At 37.8% G+C, this 26,616-nt stretch overlaps 1 protein-coding gene across 2 annotated transcripts in view; it reads left to right on the top strand.

Moving 5' to 3' along the window:
• The window catches only part of DSC2 (desmocollin 2), a 39,074-nt gene that overhangs the window by 3,443 nt on the left and 9,015 nt on the right, over positions 1–26,616 (top strand). For both annotated transcript variants that reach the window (XM_021096210.1, XM_021096208.1), the window contains exons 2-12: positions 4,984–5,068; positions 6,395–6,594; positions 7,895–8,014; positions 10,085–10,240; positions 12,088–12,232; positions 13,275–13,441; positions 17,203–17,337; positions 17,575–17,760; positions 19,438–19,688; positions 19,801–19,943; positions 24,782–25,009. In XM_021096210.1, coding sequence (XP_020951869.1) covers positions 4,984–5,068; positions 6,395–6,594; positions 7,895–8,014; positions 10,085–10,240; positions 12,088–12,232; positions 13,275–13,441; positions 17,203–17,337; positions 17,575–17,760; positions 19,438–19,688; positions 19,801–19,943; positions 24,782–25,009 — 1,816 coding nt within the window. The remainder of the gene's footprint in view (positions 1–4,983; positions 5,069–6,394; positions 6,595–7,894; positions 8,015–10,084; positions 10,241–12,087; positions 12,233–13,274; positions 13,442–17,202; positions 17,338–17,574; positions 17,761–19,437; positions 19,689–19,800; positions 19,944–24,781; positions 25,010–26,616) is intronic.

Genomic DNA, 26,616 nt, shown 5'->3' with positions numbered 1-26,616 from the left:
CCACACTGATAGCATATGGAAGTTCCCAGGCTAGGGGTCGGATCGGAGTTACAGCTGCCGGCCTGCGCCACAGCCACAGCAGCAACACAGAATCCAATCTACAGTCTGTGTCTGAGACCCACCCTACAGCTCACGGCAACGCTGGATCCTTAACCACTGAGCAAAGCCTGAATCGAACCTACATCCTCATGGATACTAGTTGGGTTCGTTACAGCTGAGCCATAATGGGAACTCCATGCAGATCATATTTTAAAAGGCTAATCTACCAATATATAAAGAGCTCTTATAAGTCAAGAAATCCAGCATGAACATGGACATGAAAAATTCCCATAAGTGATAAAAATGTCCCATAAAATATTTCCCTCTCTCATAATAAGGAAAAATGAATTTAAAATTACACCGAAATGTCACTTCTCATTTGGCAAACATCCAAAAGTTCGGAAACAGGTTGTGCAGGTAAGAAGGTGGAGAAATAGAAACTCATAGATTGTTGGTACGTGTAAAAAAAACTTACAGCTTTCATGGTCTCTATACAGTTAAAAAAAAGTTACAGCTTTCATGGTCTCTATACAGTTGTAACAAAAGCAAATAAAAACTTTCACTTCTTCCTTTCCAATGTCTATGCATCTACTCTCTTTTCATCTATTCATATACCAAATACCGCACTGTTTTAATTTTTGAGGGTTCGTAAGGCTTTTCAATATCTGCTAAAGCTAATATTTTATTGCTTTTGTTTTTCTATTTTTAATTATTTATTTTTCCTTATGACCTTTTAAATCATCTTGGCTAGTACCAGAAAAAATACTGTTGGTATTTTTGTTGGGATTATATACTTTATAACTTAAATTAGTGTAAGTCGGCATATTTATATTGTTGATTTTTTTTCTCTCCAAAATAATTTTTCTTTTTGTGCAAGTCTGCTTATGTGTCTTGCAGAAATGTTTTCCGATTTTCCTCAAATACGCTTTATGTGTTTCTTGTTAAGTTTACTTCTTGGTATTCTAATTTTTTCGTCACTTTGAAAATGATTTTTTTCTTTTTCATTATATTATTTAATTGGTTTTATTTGTGTGTATGAATGATTTCTGTATTTTAATAATTATTCCTGCCCCCTCACTGAATTTCTCTTACTGTTTAATAGTAATTTATTGGTTGGTTTACTTGGGTTTTCCAGGTAAAAGTCATATCAAATGCAAATAGAATTTTTTTACCTCTTCCTTTTCAATTCATACGCCATCTAATACCATCCTCTTGCTGAATATACTTTAATGTTATCTATAAATGATGACCCTTCAAAAGCCTATTTTGTTTCTGGGTTTAATGAGGCTACTGCTAGTGCTTTCCCATTGCTGATGGGATTATAGTATAAAATAAAAATCATGTTGAAGTACATATCAATTCCTATTTGGGTGGATTTTTTAAAAATTTAAGGATGGTTATTGAATTTGGTCAAGTGATTTGCAGCATCTATGGTGGTGGTCACATGTCAGGGCCTCTTTAAACTAATGAATGGCTTGAGTTTGCTAACTAAGCAATGATATAAATGTGGATTACAGGTCCATGTGAGGGCCACTTTCCTTCCAGCTCACCCCTGCAATGAACGCTTTGCTTTTGGGCATCCCAATTATTGTGGGCAGGGCTTATCCTAGATCTTAGGCAGGTCTGAGCTTTGATTTCACTCTCCTCTCTTGTGGCCAAAAAACCAGAGTTGAATCTTTTCAGATCAGAAGTTGTTTCTGGTTACCACTGTGGTCCAAATTTATCCTCAATTTTCGCCTAGCAATTCCTTGATAGATGTTTTAGGATGGTTTAAAAACCTGTATCTGGAGTTCCTGTTGTGGCACAGTAGAACGAATCCGACTAGTATCCATGAGGATGAGGGTTCGATCTCTGGCCTCACTCAGTGGGTCAGGGATCCAGCACTGCCTTGGAAGATGCAGCTTGGATCCTACGCTGCTGTGGCCGTGGCATAGGCCGGCAGCTGCAGCTCCAGTTTGATCTCTAGCCTGGGAACTTCCATGTGCCATGGGTGTGGCCCTAAAAAGCAATAAATAAATAAATGAGTAAAAACGTGTATCCATCATCTTTAGTTTTGACCCTGAGGATTTGACTGAATAGCCTTAGATGCCATTATTGGGAATGAAAATTGCTCCCCTAATTCATTCCTTACACCGATCACAGTTACCTTATTCAAATAGACAGCTACTTATGTCATTTATCTGCTTAAATTCTTGGGTTTCTTCATATCTTTAGGGGAAAAAAAAAGAACTGTATATGTACTGTGTTAAGGCTGTTCAGAATCTGTCCCACTTGCCTCTCTGAATCCATCTTATACTTCTGTCCCTCTAGAGTGTACGCATCCAGCCATTGCAGATTCCATTTTCAGGTCTGTCATCTCTGGTCTTTGCATGTGCAGTTCCTATGTTTGGAATATGCACTCTGCCTCCTTTTGCCAAGGCCAACTTGTTGTCCTCTTCACTGGGCTCTTGAGCTGGTTCCCAGTGCTGTCCTGTAGCACCGTGTACCTCCCTTTCATAGCTTTTATCCTCCTGTATTGAAGTTGCAAGTATGTCTTACCCTTGGACTGAATGTTTCATGAGAATCATGTTTACTGCCCTGTGTCTGGTAGCTAGCAGACCTTCCCTAAGAATTTGTTGAATGCACAAATGAATGGAGGTCCAGGAAATATTGTCTTAATTTGACCTGAAATATTGTCTTAATTTGGTCATTTCTTACCTTTTTACCTTAGTCAAAGGCACCATCCTCCCTCACTTAGATTTTCCATTGGATCTCCTTGCTAGCACACAGAGCCACCAGGATGTGTAAAGGCTTGCCATGTGTTGCCACTCACTTAGATTTCCCAGTGGGTCTCCTTGTTTGCACACAGAGCCACCAGGATGTGTAAAGTCTCACCACATGTTGCCACTCCACAGCGTCTGAACCTGCATGACTTCCTGTGGCTTTTCGACCATACATATGCCCAAGGTTTCTTTACTGTGATCTCAGATCACTCTTCCCTCACCGTGTCCTGCTGTGGCCTCCTCTTAGTTCCTTCAACGCACAGGTGACGTTCTCTCCCACGGCCTTTGGTCCACCTTTTTGCTCCACCTGGAAGATTCTTCCCCAGTTAATGAACTGGTTTGATTCCTCATTTCATTCAGGCCTCTGGTTTCCCTTTATCACCCTCTCTCCTCATTTTGTTTTTCTTGTAACACTTACTCTTGGCATTATGTGACCTTTGTGCATTCACGTATTTATTTTTTTGTCTCTTGTTTTAAACAAATCTCCATGAGGTCAAGGGCATCTCTTTGTTCACTGCAGTAGCCTCTCAATGCTGCCTCGCACCAGGGCAGCAACCAAGAAATGTTGGTTGATGGAGTTACCATCGTGGCGCAGTGGAAATGAATCCTACTAGGAGGCATGAGGCTGAAGGTTCGATCCCTGGCCTCGCTCAGAGGGTTAAGGATCTGGTGTGGCCGTGAGCTGTGGTGTAGGTCTCAGATGCAACTCGGATCTGGCGTTGCTGTGGCTGTGGCCAGCTGCTATAGCTCCAATTTGATCCCTAACCTGGGAATCTCCATATGCCACGGGTGCAGCCCTAAAAAGCAAAAAAAAAAAAAAAAAAAAGGTGGTTGAATAAATTCCACAGCCAGTGACAATTCTCATCTTTTTATTTCCAGTTAAAGTACTGTCTCTTCCTCATGTCCATCTCTTAAGTTCCTAGTGAAATGTAATCTGCTTTGCTTGATTCTTCACACACTACAAATTGGATAATTTAAAGGGTCTCTAATGTGTACTGGAAATGAAAATTTTCACCCACATTTTGATGATTTTAATTTACATTTCTAGACTTTTAAACAATGATGTAGGGAGTTCCCATTGTGGCTCAGCTGTAACAAACCTGACTACTATCCATGAGGATATGGGTTCAATCCCTGGCCTCTCTCAGTGGGTTAAAGGATCTGGCATTGCCATGAGGTGTGGTATAGGTTGCAGGTGTGGCTTGGATCCTGCGTGGCTGTGGCATAGGTCGGCAGCTGCAGCTCCGATTTGACTCCAGGCCTAGGAGCTTCCCTATGCCATGGATTTGGCCCTAAAAAGACTAAATAAATAAATAAATAAATAAATAAATAAATAAATAAATAAATAATGGAGTAAGTGCTAGTTGGCTATTTTGCTTTTTGTTGAAAGCCTTTGTAAAACTCTAGGGGAAAAAAAACCTGAATCTTTCAGAAGCATCCAATATAAAGTTTCAGAGAGAACAATTACATTTCAGTGTGCTCAAATATATGTTGTATTAGAATTAGTTCACCATAATTCACTAAATCATTTAAAAATTTTTAAGTGAAATATTTTTCACACTGACCTTAATTCTCACTGAGAAGAGGCACCTTCAAAATAAGCTCATATTTCAAAGTTGTGTGCTTGTTTGTGAGGGTCATACATGAATACTTTTCAAGTCAGTCCATGGCAGAGAGTCCGTGTTTCTTTTTCAAAGCATTGGGCTTTGTTTAGGATATTTTTGATTTGGTACCCAAACTCACAGGGGGTAGAAAGTTAATTGAAACAATTTGCTGGCTCGTTAACTTTGTTTTCATTTCTCTTTCCTTTTACGTAACTGTGCTGCCTTCCTAATAGTTTCCAGCACTTTTTCACAAAAGGTGTCACTGGTTTCTCAATATCCCCACTAAGTTAGTGAAGTTATTACTAACTCCGTTTTACAGACCAGGAAACAAAGTCCAAGAGGATAAGAAATTCTGAGTTTACATGCTTTGTGAGGGAGGGAGCCATGGCTTTTAATATGTTGTTTTATCCTTCTCTTCTGTGCTGTTTTTTCCCCTCGATTCTTAATCCAGTGTATTCTCTTTATTTTATTTTGCTAATTATATAAACTGATTTATAATTACACAATTTATATAAACTATGTACACATGCAAAGGCTCTTTTTATGCATAATTTTTTTTTTTTTTTTTTTTTTTTTAGATCTTAACATTTGCCTGTGATGCCTGCAAAACGGTGACACTACATGTTCCCTCTAAACTGGATGCTGAAAAATTTATTGGTAGAGGTAAGAAACTGCAAAAATAAGCAGTAAATCCTAGTTTGACCTAATCTTATAAAATCTGGAGTTGCCTGGTGGCTCTGCAGGTCAAGGATCTGGTGTTAGCATAGCTATGGCTCTGGTTACAGCTGTGACACGGGTTTGATCCCTGGCCCAGGAAATACATGCTAGGCAAACAGCTAAAGAGAAAAAAAAAAAAGAACAAAGAAATTTAGTATAATTTTTAGACAGATGACTATACTGGAACTAATAGTTAAAACATATAATACATTATAGTACACTATTCTTTAAAAATACGTAATGTCATTCCAAGAAAAGAATATTGTTTTACAGAGTTCCCATCGTGGCGCAGTGGTTAACAAATCCGACTAGGAACCATGAGGTTGCGGGTTCGGTCCCTGCCCTTGCTCAGTGGGTTAACGATCCGGCGTTGCCGTGAGCTGTGGTGTAGGTTGCAGACGCGGCTCGGATCCCGCGTTGCTGTGGCTCTGGCGTAGGCCGGTGGCTACAGCTCCGATTCAACCCCTAGCCTGGGAACCTCCATATGCCGAGGGAGCGGCCCAAGAAATAGCAACAACAACAACAACAACAACAACAATAACAACAACAACAACAAAAGGCAAAAAAAAAAAAAAAAGAATATTTTTATTGAAAAACATTATGTAAAGTAGTTAAAATTGTTTCATTTGAGTAATAATTACTAATATTTACATTAGATGAAGGATATGGTATATGGTATGTAACACGTCTATGAAATTGAGAGAAACAGTATTAAAACTATATCTTGAGGTCTTGTTTTTGGATTTCCATTCTAAAATATTAGGGGATCTTACTGACATTTACTTCCACATATTGTTTTTATCGATTATTTTTTTTTTACATAACTCAAATGTATGAGAAAAGATCAGACCAGTGAGGATACTATTTAACACCAGATACAAAGAGTTTAGTAATAATTTAATAACTGCCAATTTTAACCTCTAGATTCTGTTCTCATGCGTTGCCTTATAGCTAATTTCAGTTTAATTGAAAAAAATGTTTTTCTTGGTGTGAGTTTAATATTCAGAATGGGCAGTTCACATGCCTTTATCTCAGAACAAATGTCTCTTCTTTAAAAGGGTGGGAAAGAGGCATTAGAAGCGATGGATATGTTTAATTAAGCACAACTTAAGTAATCATATTGTTTCAGATGTCTTTTTAAAAATGCAAAATTTACAACTGTTGGGAATTAATTTAAAGTTTTTGTTTACTCCCCCTCCCAAGTGCATAGATAACTACTAAAACTCTCTATTGTGTTATCTTACAAATGATTGCTCTGTATATTTTCTACAGTTAACCTGAAGGAGTGCTTTAAATCTGCAAATCTAATTCATTCAAGCGATCCTGATTTCCAAATTTTAGAAGATGGTTCCGTCTATACAACAAATGCTATTCTTTTGTCCTCAGAGAAGAGAACTTTTACCATATTACTTTCCAACACAGAGAACCAAGAAGAGAAGACAATACCTGTCCTTTTAGAGCATCAAACAAAGGTATACCAAAGTATAACAGTGAGATATTAACAAACTGTTTGCTTTAGATGTAACTCACATGACCAGGGAAGGTGTGAAATCAGAAAAGCTACAGGATAGCTTAGCTTGAAGAGGAATGAAAACCATGATGCAGGTTAACAGTGTTGAAATGGAAAAGGGGTTTTTCAACTTAAGAGTATTACAAGTTGTGATTTCTTTTTATTTGGGGTCATAAAAGGAGAAATTGAGATATGGGACAGCATGAGAACTTGAGGATTAGACACAAAGAAGCAATTTTCTATCTTCCCTATGGAGTAGGTTTCCAAAACAATAAACATTATTGCTTAAAATATTTGTATATAATGTAGGCTTTGTAGCTTTTAATTATTCAGAACTCACATGGCATGTTTGTGACTTATGGTGGTGCCCGACTCTTGGCAGTGATGTGGGAGCATCACGTGGTTAATTACGCTCAGATACATGAGGCCTTCAGCAGTAGCTCTCTCTCATGTATCTTAGCATGATTTTTAGTCTTAAAAAATAGATGACTTTTGGAGTTCCCATTGTGGCTCAGTGGTAATGAACCTGTCTAGCATCCATGAGGTTGCAGGTTCGATCCCTGATCCACTCAGTTAGACAAGAAAAATAAAATCATCCAAATTGGAAGGAAAGAAATAAAGCAGCCGATATTTTAAAAAAGAAAAAAAAAAAGAAAAGAAAAGAAAAGAAAATAGATGACTTTTGCTGGTTGAGGTCTGGACCTCACACATGCTTTATTACGTTGTGACCCCCAAGATCAAAATGACTTCTATTCAACCACTGGCCATTACTCACGGCAGCTATTTGAGAGTTGTCATCGTATTTCTCTCCTTCTGACACAGATCTCTCTGTTGGTCTCCTGACTCTTCCTAGTTGCTGGTGAGTGGAAGACGCTTATGCTAATTTTAGAAGGGCCTCTCTCTACTTACTGCGTTCTTTGCATATCTGTCCTCTCATGTTTTTGCATGGCAATGTGGCAACAGTAATTTTTTTTTTTCGTTTTCAGTTTTGCTTCTAGGCTTCCAACTCCATCTCTCTCTCTCTTCCATATTGCCACCAAGCTATTTTCTCAAGAAGATTGCTGTGATAACAATTAGGACAGGGATTTCTTTGTTACCTTTTCATAGTATTGAAATTCTGTTTGGTTTTCAAGCAGCACCATGGTCTTACGTCTCCCCAGCTAATCCTCATGAGAGGAGAAAGATGTGTCAGAGTTCTCAAGCTTGAGAAGAGAGCAGTCATTGATTTTACATTATTTTTTTTTTCTGTTTTCTAAATCGAGATTCTAAAGCAAAGGCATTCTCAAGAAAAAGTTCTAAGACGTGCCAAGAGAAGATGGGCTCCTATTCCTTGTTCAGTGCCTGAGAATTCCTTGGGTCCTTTCCCACTTTTTCTTCAACAGGTACAATTTACTTTCTTTCTACTGTGAAAGTCTGTGGTTTCCATCTTTTAAAAAAAATTATGGAGTGCCTGCTGTGGCTCAGCAGGTTAAGAACCTGACTAGTATCCATGAGGATGCGGGTTCAATCCCTGGCCTTGCTTAGTGAGTTAAGGATCTGGCGTTGCTATGAGCTGCAGTGTAGGTCACAGACGCAGCTTGGATCTGGTGTGCTGTGGCTATGGCTGTGGTGTAGGTTGGCAGCTGCGGATCAGATTCGACCCCTAGCCTGGGAACTTCCATATGCCACAGATGTGGCCCTAAAAAGACAAAAAAAAAAAGAAAAGGAAAAGAGACCAAAAAAATTTTGTACAATGAGTATGCAGTTATTTTAAAAAATGTGTGTGTGTGGAGTTCCTATTGTGGTGCAGCGGAAACAAATCCAACGAGTAACCATGAGGTTGAGGCCTTGCTCAGTGGGTTAAGGATCCAGTGTTGCCATGAGCTGTGGTATAGGTCACAGATGCGGCTTGGATCCCAAGTTGCTATGACTGTGGTGTAGGCCGGCAGCTATAGCTCCGATTCGACCCCTAGCCTAGGAACCTCCATATGCCATGGGTGCAGCCCTAAAAAGCAAAAAGCGTGTGTGTGAATATATGAGTGAATGAGTATGTCTATCATATATTTCAATGTGTGGTATAAAGACATCTCTGTATCTGCATGTACTTATTTATTTATTTATTTTTTTGTAGTATTAGTCATACAAAGGCCACTTATAAAACTGTAAGCCCGTATAGCATGCTCAAACACATGCTTCCTTAATGAATTTTTATCTCAACAAGGGTGTCAGAGAGCCTGGGCATAGTCTGGAAAACCCCAAAGTATCTTCCATAATGAAAAGAGGATAGGCACAGCTTTCCATGGCTTCTTCCCAAATCCTTGGTTAAATCATACTGGATCCACATTTTCTCTCCCCTTTTTAACTTTTAGTGGGACCCCCCCCCCCCCCCGCCAGTCTTGCCCTCTTCCACTCTGAGTCGTCACTACCATTCAGTCTAGGCCTTGGGTTTCTTCTCCAATTATTACACTGGAGAGAGAGGCTCTTCATTTATACCCCACCAACAAATGCAGTGAAGCTGAGAAAGGAGTGTATTAAAGTTGAGAAAGAAATCATGGAGTTCCTGTCGTGGCTCAGAGATGGTGAACCTGACCAGTGTCCATGAGGGTGTGGGTTCGATCCCTGGCCTCGCTCAGTGGGTTAAACAATGCAGCATCGCCATGAGCTGTGGTGTAGGTCGCAGATGCAGCTCAGATCTGGCGTGGCTGTGTCGTAGGCTGGCAGCTGCAGCTCCCATTCAGCCCCTAGCCTGGGAACCTCCATATGCCACTGGTGTGGACCTAAAAAGACAAAAAAATAATAGTAATAAATAAAAATAAAGTTGAGAAAGAAATGGTTAGAAAATCATTATTAGTCAACCTGATAGACAGTCAAGATCTTGCTAAGAAGATGAAAAGAACTTGGAAATGATGTCCTCTTTGAATCAAAGACCAGAATACCACACCTGCCAGGTTATTACACCATTCCCATTCTCACTCATTTCCCTTCCCCATTCAGCCCTTGTAATGAAGCCAATACTGAGAGATAACATGAATTAATGAAAAAAAAACCATTTTCCAACTTTTTGCCCTGCCAACAGTGTACTTTAAACTCAGTGGCTCAAATATTATATATAATAAAAATTCATTTTTTAAAAAAAATTGACAAAGGAGAGTTTTTCCTGCTCAGAATACTTTGTTTTCTAAGACAGGAAAAGTCCAAAATGTTTGATCCCTGTAGGTACATATAGCCTTTAAAGTATTCCTTAGTTACCCGGGAAACTAAGATGCTACTACAGTATTTTCCTTATGCCTTGCTCTGGAATTTTGCAATTATTAGGATTCCTTATTCTAGTGCTGCTTTTTATTTCATACATAATAATAAAAAGGGCAATTTCTTATTGCAATAAAAATGTCGATGTGGTTTCATGAGTATGTAGATGAAAGTTTTGTTGAAATTCAAATTTATCTTTGATGTGTATAATAACTACTTTCTAGATTCAATCTGATACGGCACAGAACTACACTATTTACTATTCCATAAGAGGACCTGGAGTGGACAAAGAACCTCTAAATTTATTTTACGTAGAGAGAGATACTGGAAACCTGTTTTGTACTCGTCCTGTAGATCGTGAAGAATATGAATCTTTTGAGGTAAAGCCTAAAGTTTATATATTGTATTCGTAGTTATTAAGTTTGACAGTTTCATCTCTTTCTCAATTTGTTTACGCTTATTTATTTTCCGAGTTTGTCATCCATGCTCTAGCTGTATCTGATAGCACAGACTTGACTGGAAGCAAAAAGAATTTTATAGAATAAATAACATTTGATTCTATTAGATTGTTCTGGGTATTATGGTTTTACTTTTTTTTTTTTTTTTTTTTTTGAAAAGAAAAAGAGCCCCACTTTAAAAGTAGTTATTTAGTTGGCAGAAAAAATCTGTGAAACCTCTTTATGTCATTCAGAGTGATAACCATAGGAGGTAAGTCAAGTTCAGAAGTTAAGCCTCAGGACCTTTGCCTTGAGAGAAAGTTAACTTGTGATGAGCAAGTGAGGAGTGTGGACAGTGCTTAACTAAGATTCCTCAGTCTTGGAGTTCCCATCAGGCTCAGTGGTTAACAAATCCAACTAGGAACCATGAGGTTGCAGGTTCGATCCCTGGCCTCGCTCAGTGGGTTAAGGATCCGGAGTGGCCATGGGCTGTGGTGTAGGTCACAGACATGGCTCAGATCCTGAGTTGCTGTGACTGTGGCGTAGGCCGGTGGCTACAGCTCTGGTTAGACCCTGGGCCTGGGAACCTCCATATCCCGTGGGTGTGGCCCTAGAAAAAGACCCAAAAAAAAAGAAAAAAAGAAAAAAATTACTCAGTCTTCTTATCGTCTGTTCAACTTCCCAAGCTGAGATGAGTGTTGGTATGCAAGAATTTAACCTAATGTTGTATTGATTTTCCATCAGGACCTGGTTGTTTTGCCTAACTCAATTTTAATTATTTTACATCCATTTTGGATGAATTAATTATTCATCAGTAAGCCAAATTCACCGAACAAACGTGCAAGCTTTGAATTGAATATTTAGGTTTAGAATTGTGCACTGTGATGCACCATGGTCTTCTCAGTACCTGTGATGGTCTGTTCTTTCTGTGATAGCCTCTATGAGAAAAATTGGAATTGAAATTCATATTATAAAATTAAAAGAAAAGATTGCATTCTAGACACAGTTTATAGCCACTCATTTCTTCTATTTCTTTTTTTTTTTTTTGGTCTTTTTAGGCCCCTGCCCATGGCATATGGAGGTTCCCAGGCTAGGGGTTGAATTGGAGCTGTAGCCCTGGCCTATGCCACAGCCACAGCAACACCAGATCTGCGACCTACGACACAGCTCACGGCAATGCTGGATTTTTAACCCACTGAGCAAGGCCAGGGATCGAACCTGCATCCTCATTAATACTAGTTAGATTCGTTTCCGCTGAGCCACAATGGGAACTCCCATTTGTTCTGCTACTGACTCCCCCTTTTTAAGTTAAAAAATTCTTATGAAGATAATTATCTAAATATCATCAGTATGCCTACTATTCTAATTAGAAAATAAAATTATATCTTGATTCACTGCACCTGGGTAATTTGGAATGCTAAGAATTCAAAGTTATAAAAGATCCAAAAAATTGTATTTAAAATTCAAGTACCTGAAAGTTTCAAACAAAACCAATCAAAATAGTTCTCAAGACTCTTTGCAGAAAATAATAATAAAAGCCATTATACTCATGAACAACAATACAGCAATGGTAAGGAAACCAAATTTATCTATGTTATTATATTAGATAGATTTAAACATAAAATGCTATACTACACTGTGAAGTTAACCGTCTCTTGTATTTATGTTCACATCCAAAAACAATAACAAATGGTGAACCCCACACTGTGATGCTAAACAGTCTGCAAATGAAAACAAGCTTGAACCATATTTTATTTTTACTTTTTTAAAGATTTTTGCTCTGTCCACAGCTAGTTGCCTTTGCAACGACTCCAGATGGATATACTCCAGAATATCCACTGACCCTTGTAATCAGAATTGAGGATGAAAATGATAACTACCCAATTTTTACAGAAACAACATACACTTTTAAAGTTTCTGAAAATTGCAGAGTTGGTGAGTATCTCCTTTAGCAAAACATGGCAACTTTCAGTTCATAAGTTGAGTTTCACTGTGGCAGTTTGGTGGTGTCATATCTGCTGGCAAGAACAAGGGACTTGCCAGTCCGGCTGTTGTGGATAGCATTTTACTCTCCCTTTTGTTAGCTGTGTGCTGTGATTCTGGCCAAGCTTTGGTTTCCTCATCTGTGAGATGAGATCTCAATATTCAAGGTTGTTATAAGGCTTAAATGATGCACAGTATACCTTGAATGCCAAGCACAGTGCCTGAAATAGATATCAGTAAATGTTACTTTGCCTTCCTGTGTGAGATAAATACTTTTAAGAGACCAAATTCTTTCTTTTTTTCTGGTCACACCCATGGCACATGGAAGCTCCCCAGTCAGGGATCAAATCCAAGCTGCAGCTGCAGATCCTTAACTTACTGCACCACAGGGGAAACTCCTAAGAGGTCATATTCTCGAAAGAATAAGTCTTTGAGCAAAGGAAGCCTTAATCTTAGTCTTGAAGGATCTGCTGATGTTCTATAATGATTAAACAACTGACAGTATTCTGGGCATTATTGTTAAGGTCATGGAGAATAATATAAATGTTTTTTCAATCTTTTGAAAATAAACCATTTCAACTGGAACTCTGAATGCAGATTTTGTGTCTTCCTCTAGAAAGATTTAACTAAACCATGAATTTTCAGAAATCTACCCATATGATCAATTTAAGTTCAGGCTTACAAATAGAAAAAGGTTAAAGAATAATTAGAATTCTTTAGTCTAAATACAAAGGCCATGGAGGGATAATATCACCATTTTTAAAGCTATGCAATAAAAACAGTAAATATGAGTATGGTCACCAAAATGTTAGAATTGTTAGGATATTTAAAAGGAAGTGATAATTTATATAGAAGTCTGAAAAAGTATAGAGCTATTACTCTGATATTTAATTAAGTCGTCCAAAAATTTTTTGTGGCAGATCCAGAGGAGTGAAAGAGAAGGTTGAAAATGTAAAAGTGTTGGAGATTAAAGAGGATTTTTTTCTATTTGTAGGTACTACTGTGGGACAAGTATGTGCAACTGACAGAGACGAGCCTGACACGCTGCACACGCGTCTAAGGTACTCCATCATTGAGCAGCTGCCAGCATCACCCACCCTCTTTTTTATGCATCCAACTACAGGCGTGATCACCACAACATCATCTCAGCTAGACAGAGAGGTAATAGATATTCACAAATAAAACCTGATTATCACATGGCTATTTAGTAATACCTGTATGTCTGCATACCATCTGCAGATGTGTTTTTGAAAAGGACATTGTGAATCTAATTTAACAAAAATTATTTTAGGTAGGTTCACAGAGGTCATTGACCTTGCAGTGTATCAATTTTGAACCACTAATCTGTACCCTCCTAAACTGTATGTTTTATAAAATCAAATTCCCTAATATAAACATTTATCATAGTAAAAACAAGGAATGTCATATATGAAAAGTGAAATTTTTGGAAATGCTTGGAATTTTCTCGTTTGCAGACACCAGCGCTTCTTTTTCTGTCTGTATCATCTCTTTATCAACAATCTCATCTACTTTCCCCTTACATAGATTAAGTGGAAATTTATCTTTCTCTGATATCCGGTTTACCATTTTTCAATTGACTGCTAGAAATCTTTCTTTGGATGTTTCATAAGTACCTAAGATGCAATATGTCTAGGACCAAACTTTTCTTTCCTTCTAAACAGTCTCTGCTTCTTATGTTTTTTAGTTAAAATGACATTAGTATATTCCTTTCCTATATATAATATATATTTTTATATTTTTATATTATATATATATATATATATATACACACAATTTTCCTCTTTTCACCTTGGAGTCGTGTGCTCAAAATTGTATCCATGAGGATGCCGGTTTGATCCCTGGCCTTGCTCAGTGGCTCGAGGATCTGGCATTGCTGTGAGCTGTGGTGTAGGCTGACAACTGAAGCTCCGATTCGACACCCTCCAATTCAGAACTTCTGTATGCCTTGGATATGGCCCTAAAAAAAAGCAAAATAAAAAATGACTGATAGATTCTCATATCTCCGGCATTCAGTCCATTATATGGTTTTAGTTGAAGTATATAAAGGAAATCCAACATGACATGAAATTAGAAAAGAAAGGAGTATTTTAATGGTAATTTCAGATCATTGTGCATATTCTTCCTTGATACTGTACCAAAACTTGACAAGTGGTAGTTTCATAATTATCTCTTTGCAGGTGCATTCTGAAGCCTTGTCCATGAACTTTTGTACTTTGTTACATTAAAATCCATTGGTCTATCTTGTACTATAAGTAGGTAATTTTCCATGTGTGATTTTTAACATCGGGCATTGGTCATATGGGAAATACTGTCTCACTGAATTATGTAAATCTTCCAAATATTGACACATTTGACTAAACAATATTGAAAAAAATCATCTCCTCATCTCTGTTAATCATGATGATTGGTAAAAGTTTTCTAGATTTGTCGTTTTTGCTTGAAAACACCAATTGATCCTTGGCAACAAATAGCAATTTTCCTTGAAGTGATAGATTCACTTTATGTATGACAGAATGTCTTAAATACACTAATATGTTTAAACATAGATGTCTTTCATGAAAAAATGGTATTCTGTTGGAAAAAAAAGCAATAGCTAATTCAGCTCATAAGTCAAACAATCGCACGAATGCTTTCCTTGAAAAGAGCATCATATGCAGAAGTGTGTTATACTTACCTCCCATTTCTTCACATAGACTGTGGGTTGAAATTTAATAAATTAATAATTTTTTACTGAATTTACAAGGACATTTCTAGGTAAAATTTTATTTTTAAATTCAATTTTACTATTCATAATTTCATTTATTTTTACTATATGTGCCAGTGAAGAATGCAGTATCATTTGCTGAATGAATGAATGAAAGAAAGAAAGAATGATTAAATTGCTATTATAGCTCTATACATGATACAGATTCTTCGTGGTATTTAGGTGCTTAGAAAGAGATTATAAACCAAATTCTCTTATCATCAGGTCTTCAGGAGATCCTTCTGATAAATCACTTGTAAACATTTGACTAGTGAAGAAATCTTGGAGTGCTTTTACCTAAGAGTGCTCTGGAGTCACTTTCTGGCTCCGGGTCTTACAGTTTTCTTTTCTTTTTTTTTTTTTTTTTTTGTCTTTTTGCTATTTCTTGGGCCACTCCCCGTGGCATATGGAGATTCCCAGGCTAGGGGTCAGATCGGAGCTGTAGCCTCTGGCCTACGCCAGAGCTACAGCAGCGTGAGATCCAAGCCGCATCTGTAACCTACACCACAGCTCATGGCAACGCCGGATCCTTAACCCACTGAGCAAGGGCAGGGACCGAACCTGCAACCTCATGGTTCCTAGCCGGATTCGTTAACCACTGCGCCACGTCGGGAACTCCAGGTCTTACAGTTTTCTTCTGTTGGCCTTCAACCCTTTAATCCCTTTAAACATAAGAATTTTTCTTCTATCTTAAGATATCACAAGTTAATATTTAGGTCCCAAACTTCATTTCTTTCTTGTTTTGTCAGCCAGTTGATTATTCCCAATAAATCTGTGTGTACTACAAACAATACATATTCCCTCCTGTGAGGTTTTAAAATTTTTTTAAATGAAGTAAAACCATTAGTTTTTAACTCTACACCTCTGATTGATTATGAGGAGAGAGTAAATCAGGGAAATTATGTTTGTAAAAAGATAAAGATTGAGAGAAATTTTAGTTTTGGGTACTACATAAAGACTAGCAAGTTTAAGAGATTTAAAAGGAAGAGGGAGGCTTTTTAAGGGAAAGGTAAACATTCTAGATAGAAGTTAGGATGGTTTTTTACATTTTATTTTGTCTCATGAAAAGAGGTGAATTATGTAGGAAAGGTATTATTATCATTACTTTATGGAAGAGGAAACCTAGGTAAAAAGACTTTTCCAACTGCCCAAGATTTCATCTATTTTTATTTTTTATTTCATCTATTTTTTGGCTATGCCTGTGGCACGCAGAAGTTCCTAGGCCAGGGATTGAACCTGCATCACAGCAGTGACCTGAGCTACAGCAGTGATAGTGCTGAAGCCTTAACCCTCTAGACCACAAGGAAACTCCTACATTTGTCATTTTTGAACTTGGAATAAAACTCGGGACTCCTAATGTTCAGTCTAAAAGACATTATTATTATTATTAGACATTATTATTATTATTGTTGTTAATCCTTCCATATCTCAATACTTGTGATAAATGAAACCATTATGAGAACACATTTTTTTTAAACTAATGATGAGCCTTCAGTGACCTCTGATGAAAAACATTTAAGAACTAGATTCAATTTTCCATGGAAAGAAAAAAATTATGTAGTTCTAGAACTTTTTTTTCATGCTAATTTAATGATCTTTTAATAAATCTAAATCCATCTTTTACAGGAAGATATTTTACTTTATTGTTTCAAGACTGGTATAAATCACTACTATGTATTTTTAAACATAAAAATGTACTTTGCCTAGGAGATAAAGATTTTGATGAATCTTTAGGCAATTTTAAATGTACTCTGACTGTATCTTCTCTTTCTGTCCAGTAATACTAAAACCAATTCATTCTATGGGTAGCACTTTATTTATTTTTGGCCACACCCACAGCATATGGAATTTCCCTGGAGAAGGGATCAAACCTGAACCACAGCTGTGATGAGAGCCACAGCAGTGACAACGCCAGATCCTTAAACTGCCATGCCACAGAGAACTCCTAGTAGCACTTTAAATTTGAGAAACTACTCTATTTTCATAAATTGAAAATTATTAGTGTGAGGAAGTTATTCTTCCGCCAGTACATGAAAACAATGAAATATAATAGGGCACCTCTTATATTTTTAATGCAAGGACAATTATAAAGTGTAAATTAAGATTTCATTTATAATGTTGCTTTCACTCGGTAATTGAATTCCTACTTTCTTTTCAGCTAATGGATAAATACCAGTTAAAAATAAAAGTGCAAGACATGGATGGTCAGTATTTTGGTTTGCACACAACTTCAAATTGCGTCATTAATATTGAAGATGCTAATGACCACTTGCCAACATTCACTCGTTCTTCTGTAAGTACATGATATTAATGAAAGAAAAATGCCCAGGGCAGTGATAATTGCTAAATATGCACATCTCCATACATGCCCAATGATTTCAAATGAAGTCTTCCCAGCCACATGGCTGTACCCACTCATGTAAACATAGTACTTGGGAAGTTAGAAAAACTGGGCTTAATTTATTTACATAGTGTTCTATTTTTGTGAGAATTACTAGTTAAACATTTTTTGTTTTCTTTATTATTTTAGTATGTGGCATCAGTAGAGGAAAATAGGATTGACGTGGAAATCCTACGTATTGCTGTCGAAGATAAGGATTTAATTAATACTGCTAATTGGAGAGCTAATTTTACCATTTTAAAGGGCAATGAAAATGGAAATTTTAAAATTGTAACAGATCCCAAAACCAATGAAGGAATTCTGTGTGTGATTAAGGTAAGAATAAATTGAAAAATTCATTATTTGTAGCCTGTAAAATCATAGATTAGCATACTGGAGTTTAATAAGAAGAAAGGAATTTTGGTAAATATAGGAATAAAATAGGTATTAGGTAAATGTAAAAGCTATGTTCTTTATATATATAATGGGATGAACATACTCATTTCAGAGAAAGTTTTGTAAAGGCATGATGGTTTAAAAATTATTATAGGGAGTTCTCTTCATGGCTTAGTGGTTAACGAACCTGCCTAGGATCCATGACAATGCGGGTTCGATCTATGGCCTCGCTTGGTGGATTAAGGATCTGGTGTTGCCGTAAGCTGTGGTGCAGGTCGCAGTTGTGGCTCAGATCTGGCATTGCTGAAGCTGTGGTGCAGGCTGGCTGATGTAGCTCCAATTTGACCCCTAGCCTGGGAACCTCCGTATGCTGTAGGTGCGGCCCTAAAGAGCAAAAAAAACAATAGAAGAATAAAAATTATTATATATTTTCATTCAATTAAGATGGTATAAAATTGGCCCAACATTGTACATCAACTATACCTAAATTGCAAAGAAGGAAAGATGTTATAGTACCCATTCTATAACCAGTATCTCTTAACAATGAAAAACTATCACAGCTTTGATACCAGTGGGGTACTGCCAAACTTTCCTAGCCCATTCTTTCTGTAGCTGGGTCAAGGAGCCTTAACTTAATTACTGAAGGTCCCAAGCGATGAGTTATTCCTGGTTAGACTCATAGGGAGGCTTTTTTTGGGTCAAAACTATAGGCCTATTTCTGCTGCATCTTTAACTGGAATATGATTCTCTCCTGGGTCTGTGTAGTTCCCCTTTTGTACACATTCACAGGAGAATGGATCAAAGTGATGAATTTTTTTTTTTTTTTTTTTGATGATGATGAAAATTAGCTGCAGTCTGTGGGTGAATTTCTCTGTTTCAGAACAGTAAAGCAATGTCCCTTAAATCATGTCTCTTTCTATATCCAATCCCTGCCCTAACCCTTGGCGTTCTAAGGACATTTTTCTCTGAAGTCAAGGACCTGACAAAATTTTTCTCTTCTAGGAACTGGCTTCACCCATTCTCATTACAACTATGTATCAGACAAAATAAAATAAACACCTTCCGTCCAACTTAGTCTTTACTGTCTTTTAGAAAGTAACTGGGATAAAAGACATAAAGCAAAGTTTAAAGTCCATAAGCTTTCCATTTTCTTGTTTCTCTTAAAACATTTTATAAAATTTGACTTAACCTTTTCTTCCCCAAGCCAGGTGCAAATAATTAGATTCATCTCAGGAGGTTAGGGTCTCCCCAAATTAATGGAATAGTAAATTATTGTGGATTGGGATATGGAGTCCCTAAAGTGATATTTCAAATAACATTTCATTAAATCCTTTTTTGAAATCATCATTGGGATCTATGATTATTACTTGTGTCAAATTTGCAGTTGAGGATTTTTTTTTTTTTTTTTTTTTTTTTGCTGCTTCCACCCAAATACAGAATCAGTTGAGGGATTACCCTCCTTCCACCGCCAGCACATTTGTGGGTATATGTTTAATATTTTAATAATTGTTCCTGATACAGCAGTTACATATCTCTGACTCGAACTAGTTTCACACTAGTTAACATTGCCAAATATGAAGTGTATTGATCTGATTTTCAACATGCTTACTTCTATAGCCACTGAATTATGAGGAAAAACAGCAGATGACCCTGCAAATTGGTGTAGTTAATGAAGCTCCATATGTTGGTAGTGCAAGATCAGCTATGAACACAGCGACAGTCACCGTTAATGTAGAAAATCAGGATGAAGGCCCTGAGTGCAGCCCTGCAGTGCAAACGATTCGAATTAAAGAAAATTCACCAGTGAGAACAAAGGTCAATGGATATAAAGCATATGACCCGGAAACAAGCAGTAGCAGTGACATAAGGTATTTGTAATTCTATTTTAGTCAATTTCCAGATTTACCATGTTTTTAAAATATAGAACTTATTTTCATACAAGTATTGTAATTTACTATTTTAATTCCTCATTATTAACAGGTATAAGAAATTAAGTGATCCAGAAGGGTGGGTCACTGTTGATGAAAACTCAGGATCAATTGTAATTTTAAGAAGCCTGGATAGAGAAGCAGAGACCATCAGAAATGGTATATATAATATTACAATCCTTGCTTCAGACAAAGGTAAGAAGGTTGGTTTTAAGCCAGCAACATACACCCTCAACTATATACATCCTCAGTTCTTTTTTCTTCCTTCCTTCCTTCTTTCCTTCCTTTCTTTCTTTATTTTTTTTTTGCTTTTTAGAGCTGTACCCGTGGATATGGAAGTTTCCAGGCTAGGGGTCGAATCGGAGCTGTAGCCACCGGCCTGCCCCACAGCCACAGCAATGCCAGATCCGAGCCTTGTCTAGACTTACACCACAGCTTATGGCAACGCTAGGTCCTTAACCCATTGTGCGAGGCCGTGGATCAAACTCACATCCTCATAGATATTAATTAGTTGGATTCCTTTCCACTGCGCCACAATGGGAACGTCCATCCTCAGTTTTTAAACCAACCACATACATTTAAATACAGTCTCAAAACGTTATTTATCCTCAGGTGACAGAGTAATTAAGGGGTTTGCGATAATTTATTAACTCATGGCTGCTTTCCAATAGTATCCTCAATTTGGGATGTACTAAAATAATTTAATTGTAGAAATATGAGACTATAATTTATTAAAATTGAATAATCATTAACATTTGAGAAAATTGCTTTTGTAAAATTAGCTTCAATTTATTTAGTCATATCTCTTAAAATATTCACTTTGGCAAGAAAATTATATTTATTGCCTCACAGTTCACTCCTGAAAAAAGTTCTGTCTTTCTACAGAAAACTAACAGTATACTTAGGGGTTAGGATTCTGATATTATAAAATTAGATAAACAAACACTGTGAACCCACATAATTGTATAAAATATAAAATCATTTTCTATGACTCCTATAAAATTGAAATATGAGCACAGTGATAAATAACATCCATTTAGTACATAAAATATATTTTTACCATAACAAACAATTGAATTTGTGTGTCTGTAAAATAAATATGTTAACTACAAGAAATCTAAGTTATTATACCATAATAATTGCAAAATTAGAAATTAAAATGATTTTGGAAGATGTTGTAGATATTTTGGCTTTCTAAATTAATGAGAAATAGCTCCTATCCATTGATTAAGTTGGTAAAGTTGTAATCATTATGAATTTTTAAAGACTATCCTTTTAGCCCTCAGCTTCCTTTGTCACTTTGTCAAGACACGCTTTTTGATCAAAGACAGGTGAAAAGAAGGAAATAATGTGGAAATCCAATCCATTATTTTATATTTCTGATTGCACTTGGTGCGCTGATCAATGAGATAAAAATTCCTGTCTGGAATGAGGGACTGTGGCTATAATCTTACTCTACATCCTCCTCTGTTGCAGAGGAGACAAATGCGAGATTGAATGTTTTTGAGAATTTAGTTGAGGGGCACTGCTAGTCATCACTGTGTAAACTCAGTGTGTAATGAATGGGGCCTTTTCCGTTCATTTCTTTTGAAACTGGTAGGGGATAAAAAACTCCACTATTTTTTTTTTTTTTAATTGTATGAACTGAGATCTTCTGAGTGTATTTTTTGTTTTTGTCTTTTATCTTTTTCTAAATTCTATGCTGGCTTCTTTACTTTGGGCCTTCCCAGCTGCTTCCATATGAGAAATGCTTTCTCCTTGTGAACACCGACCTCAGGGTCCGTGCTCACATCCACCTCCTTCTTCCCTACAGCACTTGTTGTCTCTTTTAAAACTCCCCCTCAAGGCTCTACACATTCCTCTCTTTATCTGTATGCTTTCTAGTTTTACTTCCTTCACCTCTCCTAAACATAGCTCTTTCTTAAGCTTTGAGTTCAGTTTTTTTTTTCTTCTTGGTCTAACCTCAGTTGACAGCTTCACCCAGGTGTCTCCCCTATATAGCTGAGTTTTAGGTTTCTATTTTTATTTAAGATCTTAGCTTTTGGGAGGATTGTGCTTTTAAGTTTTTAAAAACAGTTGCAGGAGAATGCCACACATGTAAATCATGGACCCATGGGTTGGTCACCTTCGAAGACTTCATTTTTGGGACTGGTATTTACCCACATAGAATCATAGTATTAGAAGGTGAGCAGTGCATGCATGCCCTCCAGGGAATAAAAGAATATTATCAGCAGATGAAAATCAGAGCTGTGAAACACTGTGTTAGATGTGTAAAATCTTTCGTTTAAATATTCTATGCTATTACTAATCACAATGTGCAAAAAAAAAAATGGAGTTTATTGAATAACTCTAAACATTTCATGGAAGGAAAATTCAAGCATTTAGCACAGTGGTAGAACAGCAAACACTGTAGAGGTCAATTTTTAAAGACATTACGAGTAGCCAGATTCAATCAGTAAAACGAGTGCCTTCAATTCTGTGTGTGGACCCAAATGGAAAGAAATAGTCAAGACATCCATCAGTCCCCGTTTTTAGAAAGAGCAAGAAAACACCCCATAGCATGAGAACAAGAGGTTTGAGATGTGAGATTATTCTGTCATAATAGAAAAGCTTGTCAGGGAGGTAAAATACGTGCATCCGTATCTTTGTGCTTCCTCTGTCTTTTTTAAAAGTTGTCCAAAGTGGGAGAAAGTTGTCTTATGTCTTGCATCTCATTTCTTCCCTCTTAGTTCTCTTTTCTTCTTGCTGAACTACATCCTTTACTAGTTCTTTCAATGATGCGATGTGGGTGATAAACCCTGTCAGTTTTATTGTTCTGAAAAAATTTTAATAGTTCTCATGCTTGATTTGATCATATTTGACTTGGGTGGGAGAATTATGAGTTAACCCCTTCTTTCTCTCAGCACCATGCAGGTAGTACTCCAGTATCTTTGGATGTATCTTATTGCCGATGCTTATTCTACTGTCTGTTTAATGATTGCCTTTTTTTTTTTTTTCTTTTTAGAGCTGCACACGTGGCACATGGAAGTTCCCAGGTTAGGGGTCGAACCGGAGCTACGGCTGCTGGCCTATGAGTTCAGCCACAGCAACACGGGATCCAAACCACCTCTTTGACCTGCTCATGAAACGCCAGATCCTTAACCCACTGAGTGAGGCCAGGGATCAATCCCACATCCTTATGGATACTAGTTGGATTTGTTTCTGCTGAGCCATGGCAGGAACTCCAATAATTGCCTCTTTGTAGGTTAGTGCATCCAGATAGCTTTTATAGTTCCCTAGACTGTGTTCTGTATATAGTTTTATTTTAACATTTATACTGCGAATTTATTTACCCAATGCTGCAGTCAGAATATATTTTGAAGTAGAACATCTATGTTTTTCTTTAATTGTGAGATATTCTTGGCAATTATTTCCTTAAATATTACTTCCCTGCCCTTCTATTTATCCTTTTCCTCTAGAGTCCCTGAGAAATGAATGTTGCTATTTTACTTCTACTGGAATTTGAGCTATCATTTTCATTCTTGTTTAAACAGTTAACCCTCTTTATGTTTTTTAAGATAGTAAATGTGCATGTTTCAACAATATCTTACATAGAGTGAGTTATCCTTCTGATTGGTGATTTTGTTGGCTTTCCTTTAAGCATAATTTTGCTTATTCTGGAATTTAATTTGCAAGCCAATATGAAATGGGAGGAATCAGTGTGCCTTCTGCTTTTGTTTTTTTTTTTCTCTCTCCCAATTGATCCCATAGTGATCTTGTGGTTGCCTCCACCCTGTTACTTTCTGTAGAGCTCATTTCAGAACCAGTTCCTAAATTGATAGGCTATGGCCCCTGGCCTGTGATGACCCTGGAAATATCACAGGTGGTGTTGCTGGATCACGGTTATGGCTCCAGGGCCGTGTCTAGTCTTCCTGCTTTCCTAAGTGGGCAGCTTCATATAAGGGTAGCACAGGTGTTTTTCATCCTCTTCTCCACCTCTCATGTCCAAGGCCTCCCTATTAAGCAGAAAGAATAAATGATTTAGAGACACAAGTCCTGGATTTCTGGTCAGTGTCAGATTTCACAACTGTATTGCTAGTTTGTGGCTGAGACTCTTCAGCACTTTTTCTTGGAGAATCTTCCAGATGCTCTTCTACAGGGCCTTGTATAAGGCACTTCTTCAAGAAGCTTCTACTGAATTTACAGGTAGATGATGAATTCTTTAAGCTTCATCCCAGAGGGATGCTTTTGGTCTGCAGTGGCTTTCCACTTCTGGAGTCTTAATGTGCTTTGAATATTTCCATGTACTATTTTTGTTCTCATCTTCCAAATACATATCTTCTACCTTTCACTTCCCCTACTCCAAAATCCCCAGTGCTTTCTCTATGCATGTTCAACTGCAAGCCCCCAGGTTGGCTTTCAAGGACCCTTGGCTCTATGCTCCAGTGTCACTCCCACCGGTCTGCCTTTTCCTTCATTGTGTTCAGAACATTGATGTTGCTTATGTGCTTTCCTGCTTCCTTGAATTTTCCTGTGCTTTTTTTTTTTTTTTTTTTTTTTTTTTTTGCTTTTTTGGGCCGCACCCGCAGCATATGGAGGTTCTCAGGCTAGGGGTCTAATTGGAGCTACAGCTGCCTGCCTTCCACAGCCACAGCAACTCGGGATCCGAGCCGCATCAGCTGACCATGATGCCGGATCCTTAACCCACTGGTGAGGCCAGGGATCAAACCATAAGCTCATGGTTCCTAGTTGGATTTGTTTCCACTGCGCCACAACAGGAACTCCTCCCTGTGCTTTTAAATATACCAAAAAATGCTCTTGTTGGTCCTTTCTTCCTTTCTCCTTTTAAAAATCAGTTGACGCTCACCTCCATAAAAGTTCCCATGTCTGTTGCAGCTCTTTACTGAGTGAATGATAAATCTCAATAGCAATTCTTTTCTGTACAGCCCATTTGAAATCCTAATAAATAATAAAAAAAAATTTTTTTCAAAGTATAATTTCCCAGTGAAAAATGGAAACATTAAAGAGATGTATTTTCATATCCAATTTTCTAGATGGGAGAACATGTACTGGGACACTGGGGATTGTACTGGAGGACGTGAATGATAATGGCCCATTCATACCTCAATCGAGAGTGATAATCTGTAAAAGCACCATGTCATCAGCGGAGATTGTTGCTGTAGACCCTGATGAACCCATACATGGCCCACCCTTCGACTTCACTTTGGATGGTGTTTCTGATTCAGATGTATTTAGAATGTGGAGACTGACAAAAATTAACGGTATGTATTTCTAAATGCTACTTTGTGCATTTCAACATCAGGATGTCTGAACTATTTATATGCTGATGAAAGGAGAAGAATAACTCATTGTGGGGAGGGGGAAGGAGCGGGAGGATGGGGATTTTGGGGTTAATAGATGCAGACGATTACTTTTAGGATGGATGAGCAATGAGGTCCTGCTGAAGAGCACAGGGAACTATATCCAGTTTCTTGGGATAGACCTTGATGGAAGATAATATAAGGAAAGGAATATATACAAATGTATGACTGGGTATATTGTAAATCAACTATACATCAATTTTTTTAAAAAAAGAAAGAAGGAGTTCCCGTCGTGGCGCAGTGGTTAACGAATCCGACTAGGAACCAGGACGTTGCAGGTTCCATCCCTGCCCTTGCTCAGTGGGTTAACGATGCGGCGTTGCCGTGAGCTGTGGTGTAGGTTGCAGACGTGTCTTGGATCTCGCCTGTGGCTGTGGCTCTGGCGTAGGCCGGTGGCTACAGCTCCGATTCGACCTCTAGCCTGGGAACCTCCATATGCCGTGGGAGTGGCCCAAAGAAATAGCAAAAAAAAGACAAAAAAAAAAAAAGAAAGAACACATAACTGAAAAAAAAAGACTACACTTTAGCTTTTTAGTAATTTTAGTGCCTTCATAGGTTTGGTTTGGTTTGGTTTGGTTTTTTTTATTTGTTTGTTTTTTAATATTTTGTTCCCTAAGAGACAGACTTTCTAGGCAGTTTTTTTTTTGTTTTTGTTTTTGTTTTTGTTTTTTTTTTTTTGTCTTTTTAGTGTTGCATCCTTGGGCATATGGAAGTTCGCAGGCTAGGGGTCAAATCGGAACTGCAGCTGCTGGCCTACACCACAGCCACAACACTTGGGGAACCGAGCCATATCTACTAGGACCTACACCATAGCTCACCACAATGCCAGATCCTTAACCCACTGAGCGAGGCCAGGGATCAAACCTGCATCCTATTGGATACTAGTTTTATTCGTTACCACTGAGCCACAATGGGAACTCTGAGGCAGAGCATTTATTGAAGAGTTTCCTTGGCATCAATATATGTGAAAGGAAGGGAAGCAGGATTGGGCAAAAAGAAATAAAGCTGCAGCTCAGGCCAAAGCAGAGGCTTAGGCTCACATGTGGGGGGTCTGAGCTACATGTCCTTTCGGAGTGACCGTGAATTCTCTACTCTCCCGTTGCCCCATCAGGGGATGGGGCTGCCCTCAGGGGTATGACTGATACAAGAGGACAAAATCACTCAAGGTTCTGATAGCCTCCCAAGCTTCTGGGATAATATGTCCCTGATCACAGGGTGTGCATCAGTCACTGTGCCCACCATGCCATCCTTCCTCTCTGCACTGCTTTGACGTCTGACCATTTCTTGTCTGTTGTTTTCTGCATGGGATTCTCCCCTAACTCAGCCCCAGTCTGTACTTCTGACTTTACCCATGTTACAATCCATGGTGACAAGAATGGCAACAACAGAGAGAACTTTTGTCTGGGCTACTTTTGCTCTTAACTCTCCACACGTTCTGTGTGTTTCCTGTCCATATTACCTGCGGGTCACGTCATGTCACTCTGGCTTTCCCAACTCAGGATCCACTG

This window comes from Sus scrofa, chromosome 6 (genome assembly GCF_000003025.6).
Source record: "Sus scrofa isolate TJ Tabasco breed Duroc chromosome 6, Sscrofa11.1, whole genome shotgun sequence".
NCBI lineage: Eukaryota > Metazoa > Chordata > Mammalia > Artiodactyla > Suidae > Sus > Sus scrofa.
The sequence above is the reverse complement of the archived record's forward strand: the minus strand, read 5'-3'. Positions and strand labels throughout refer to the sequence as shown.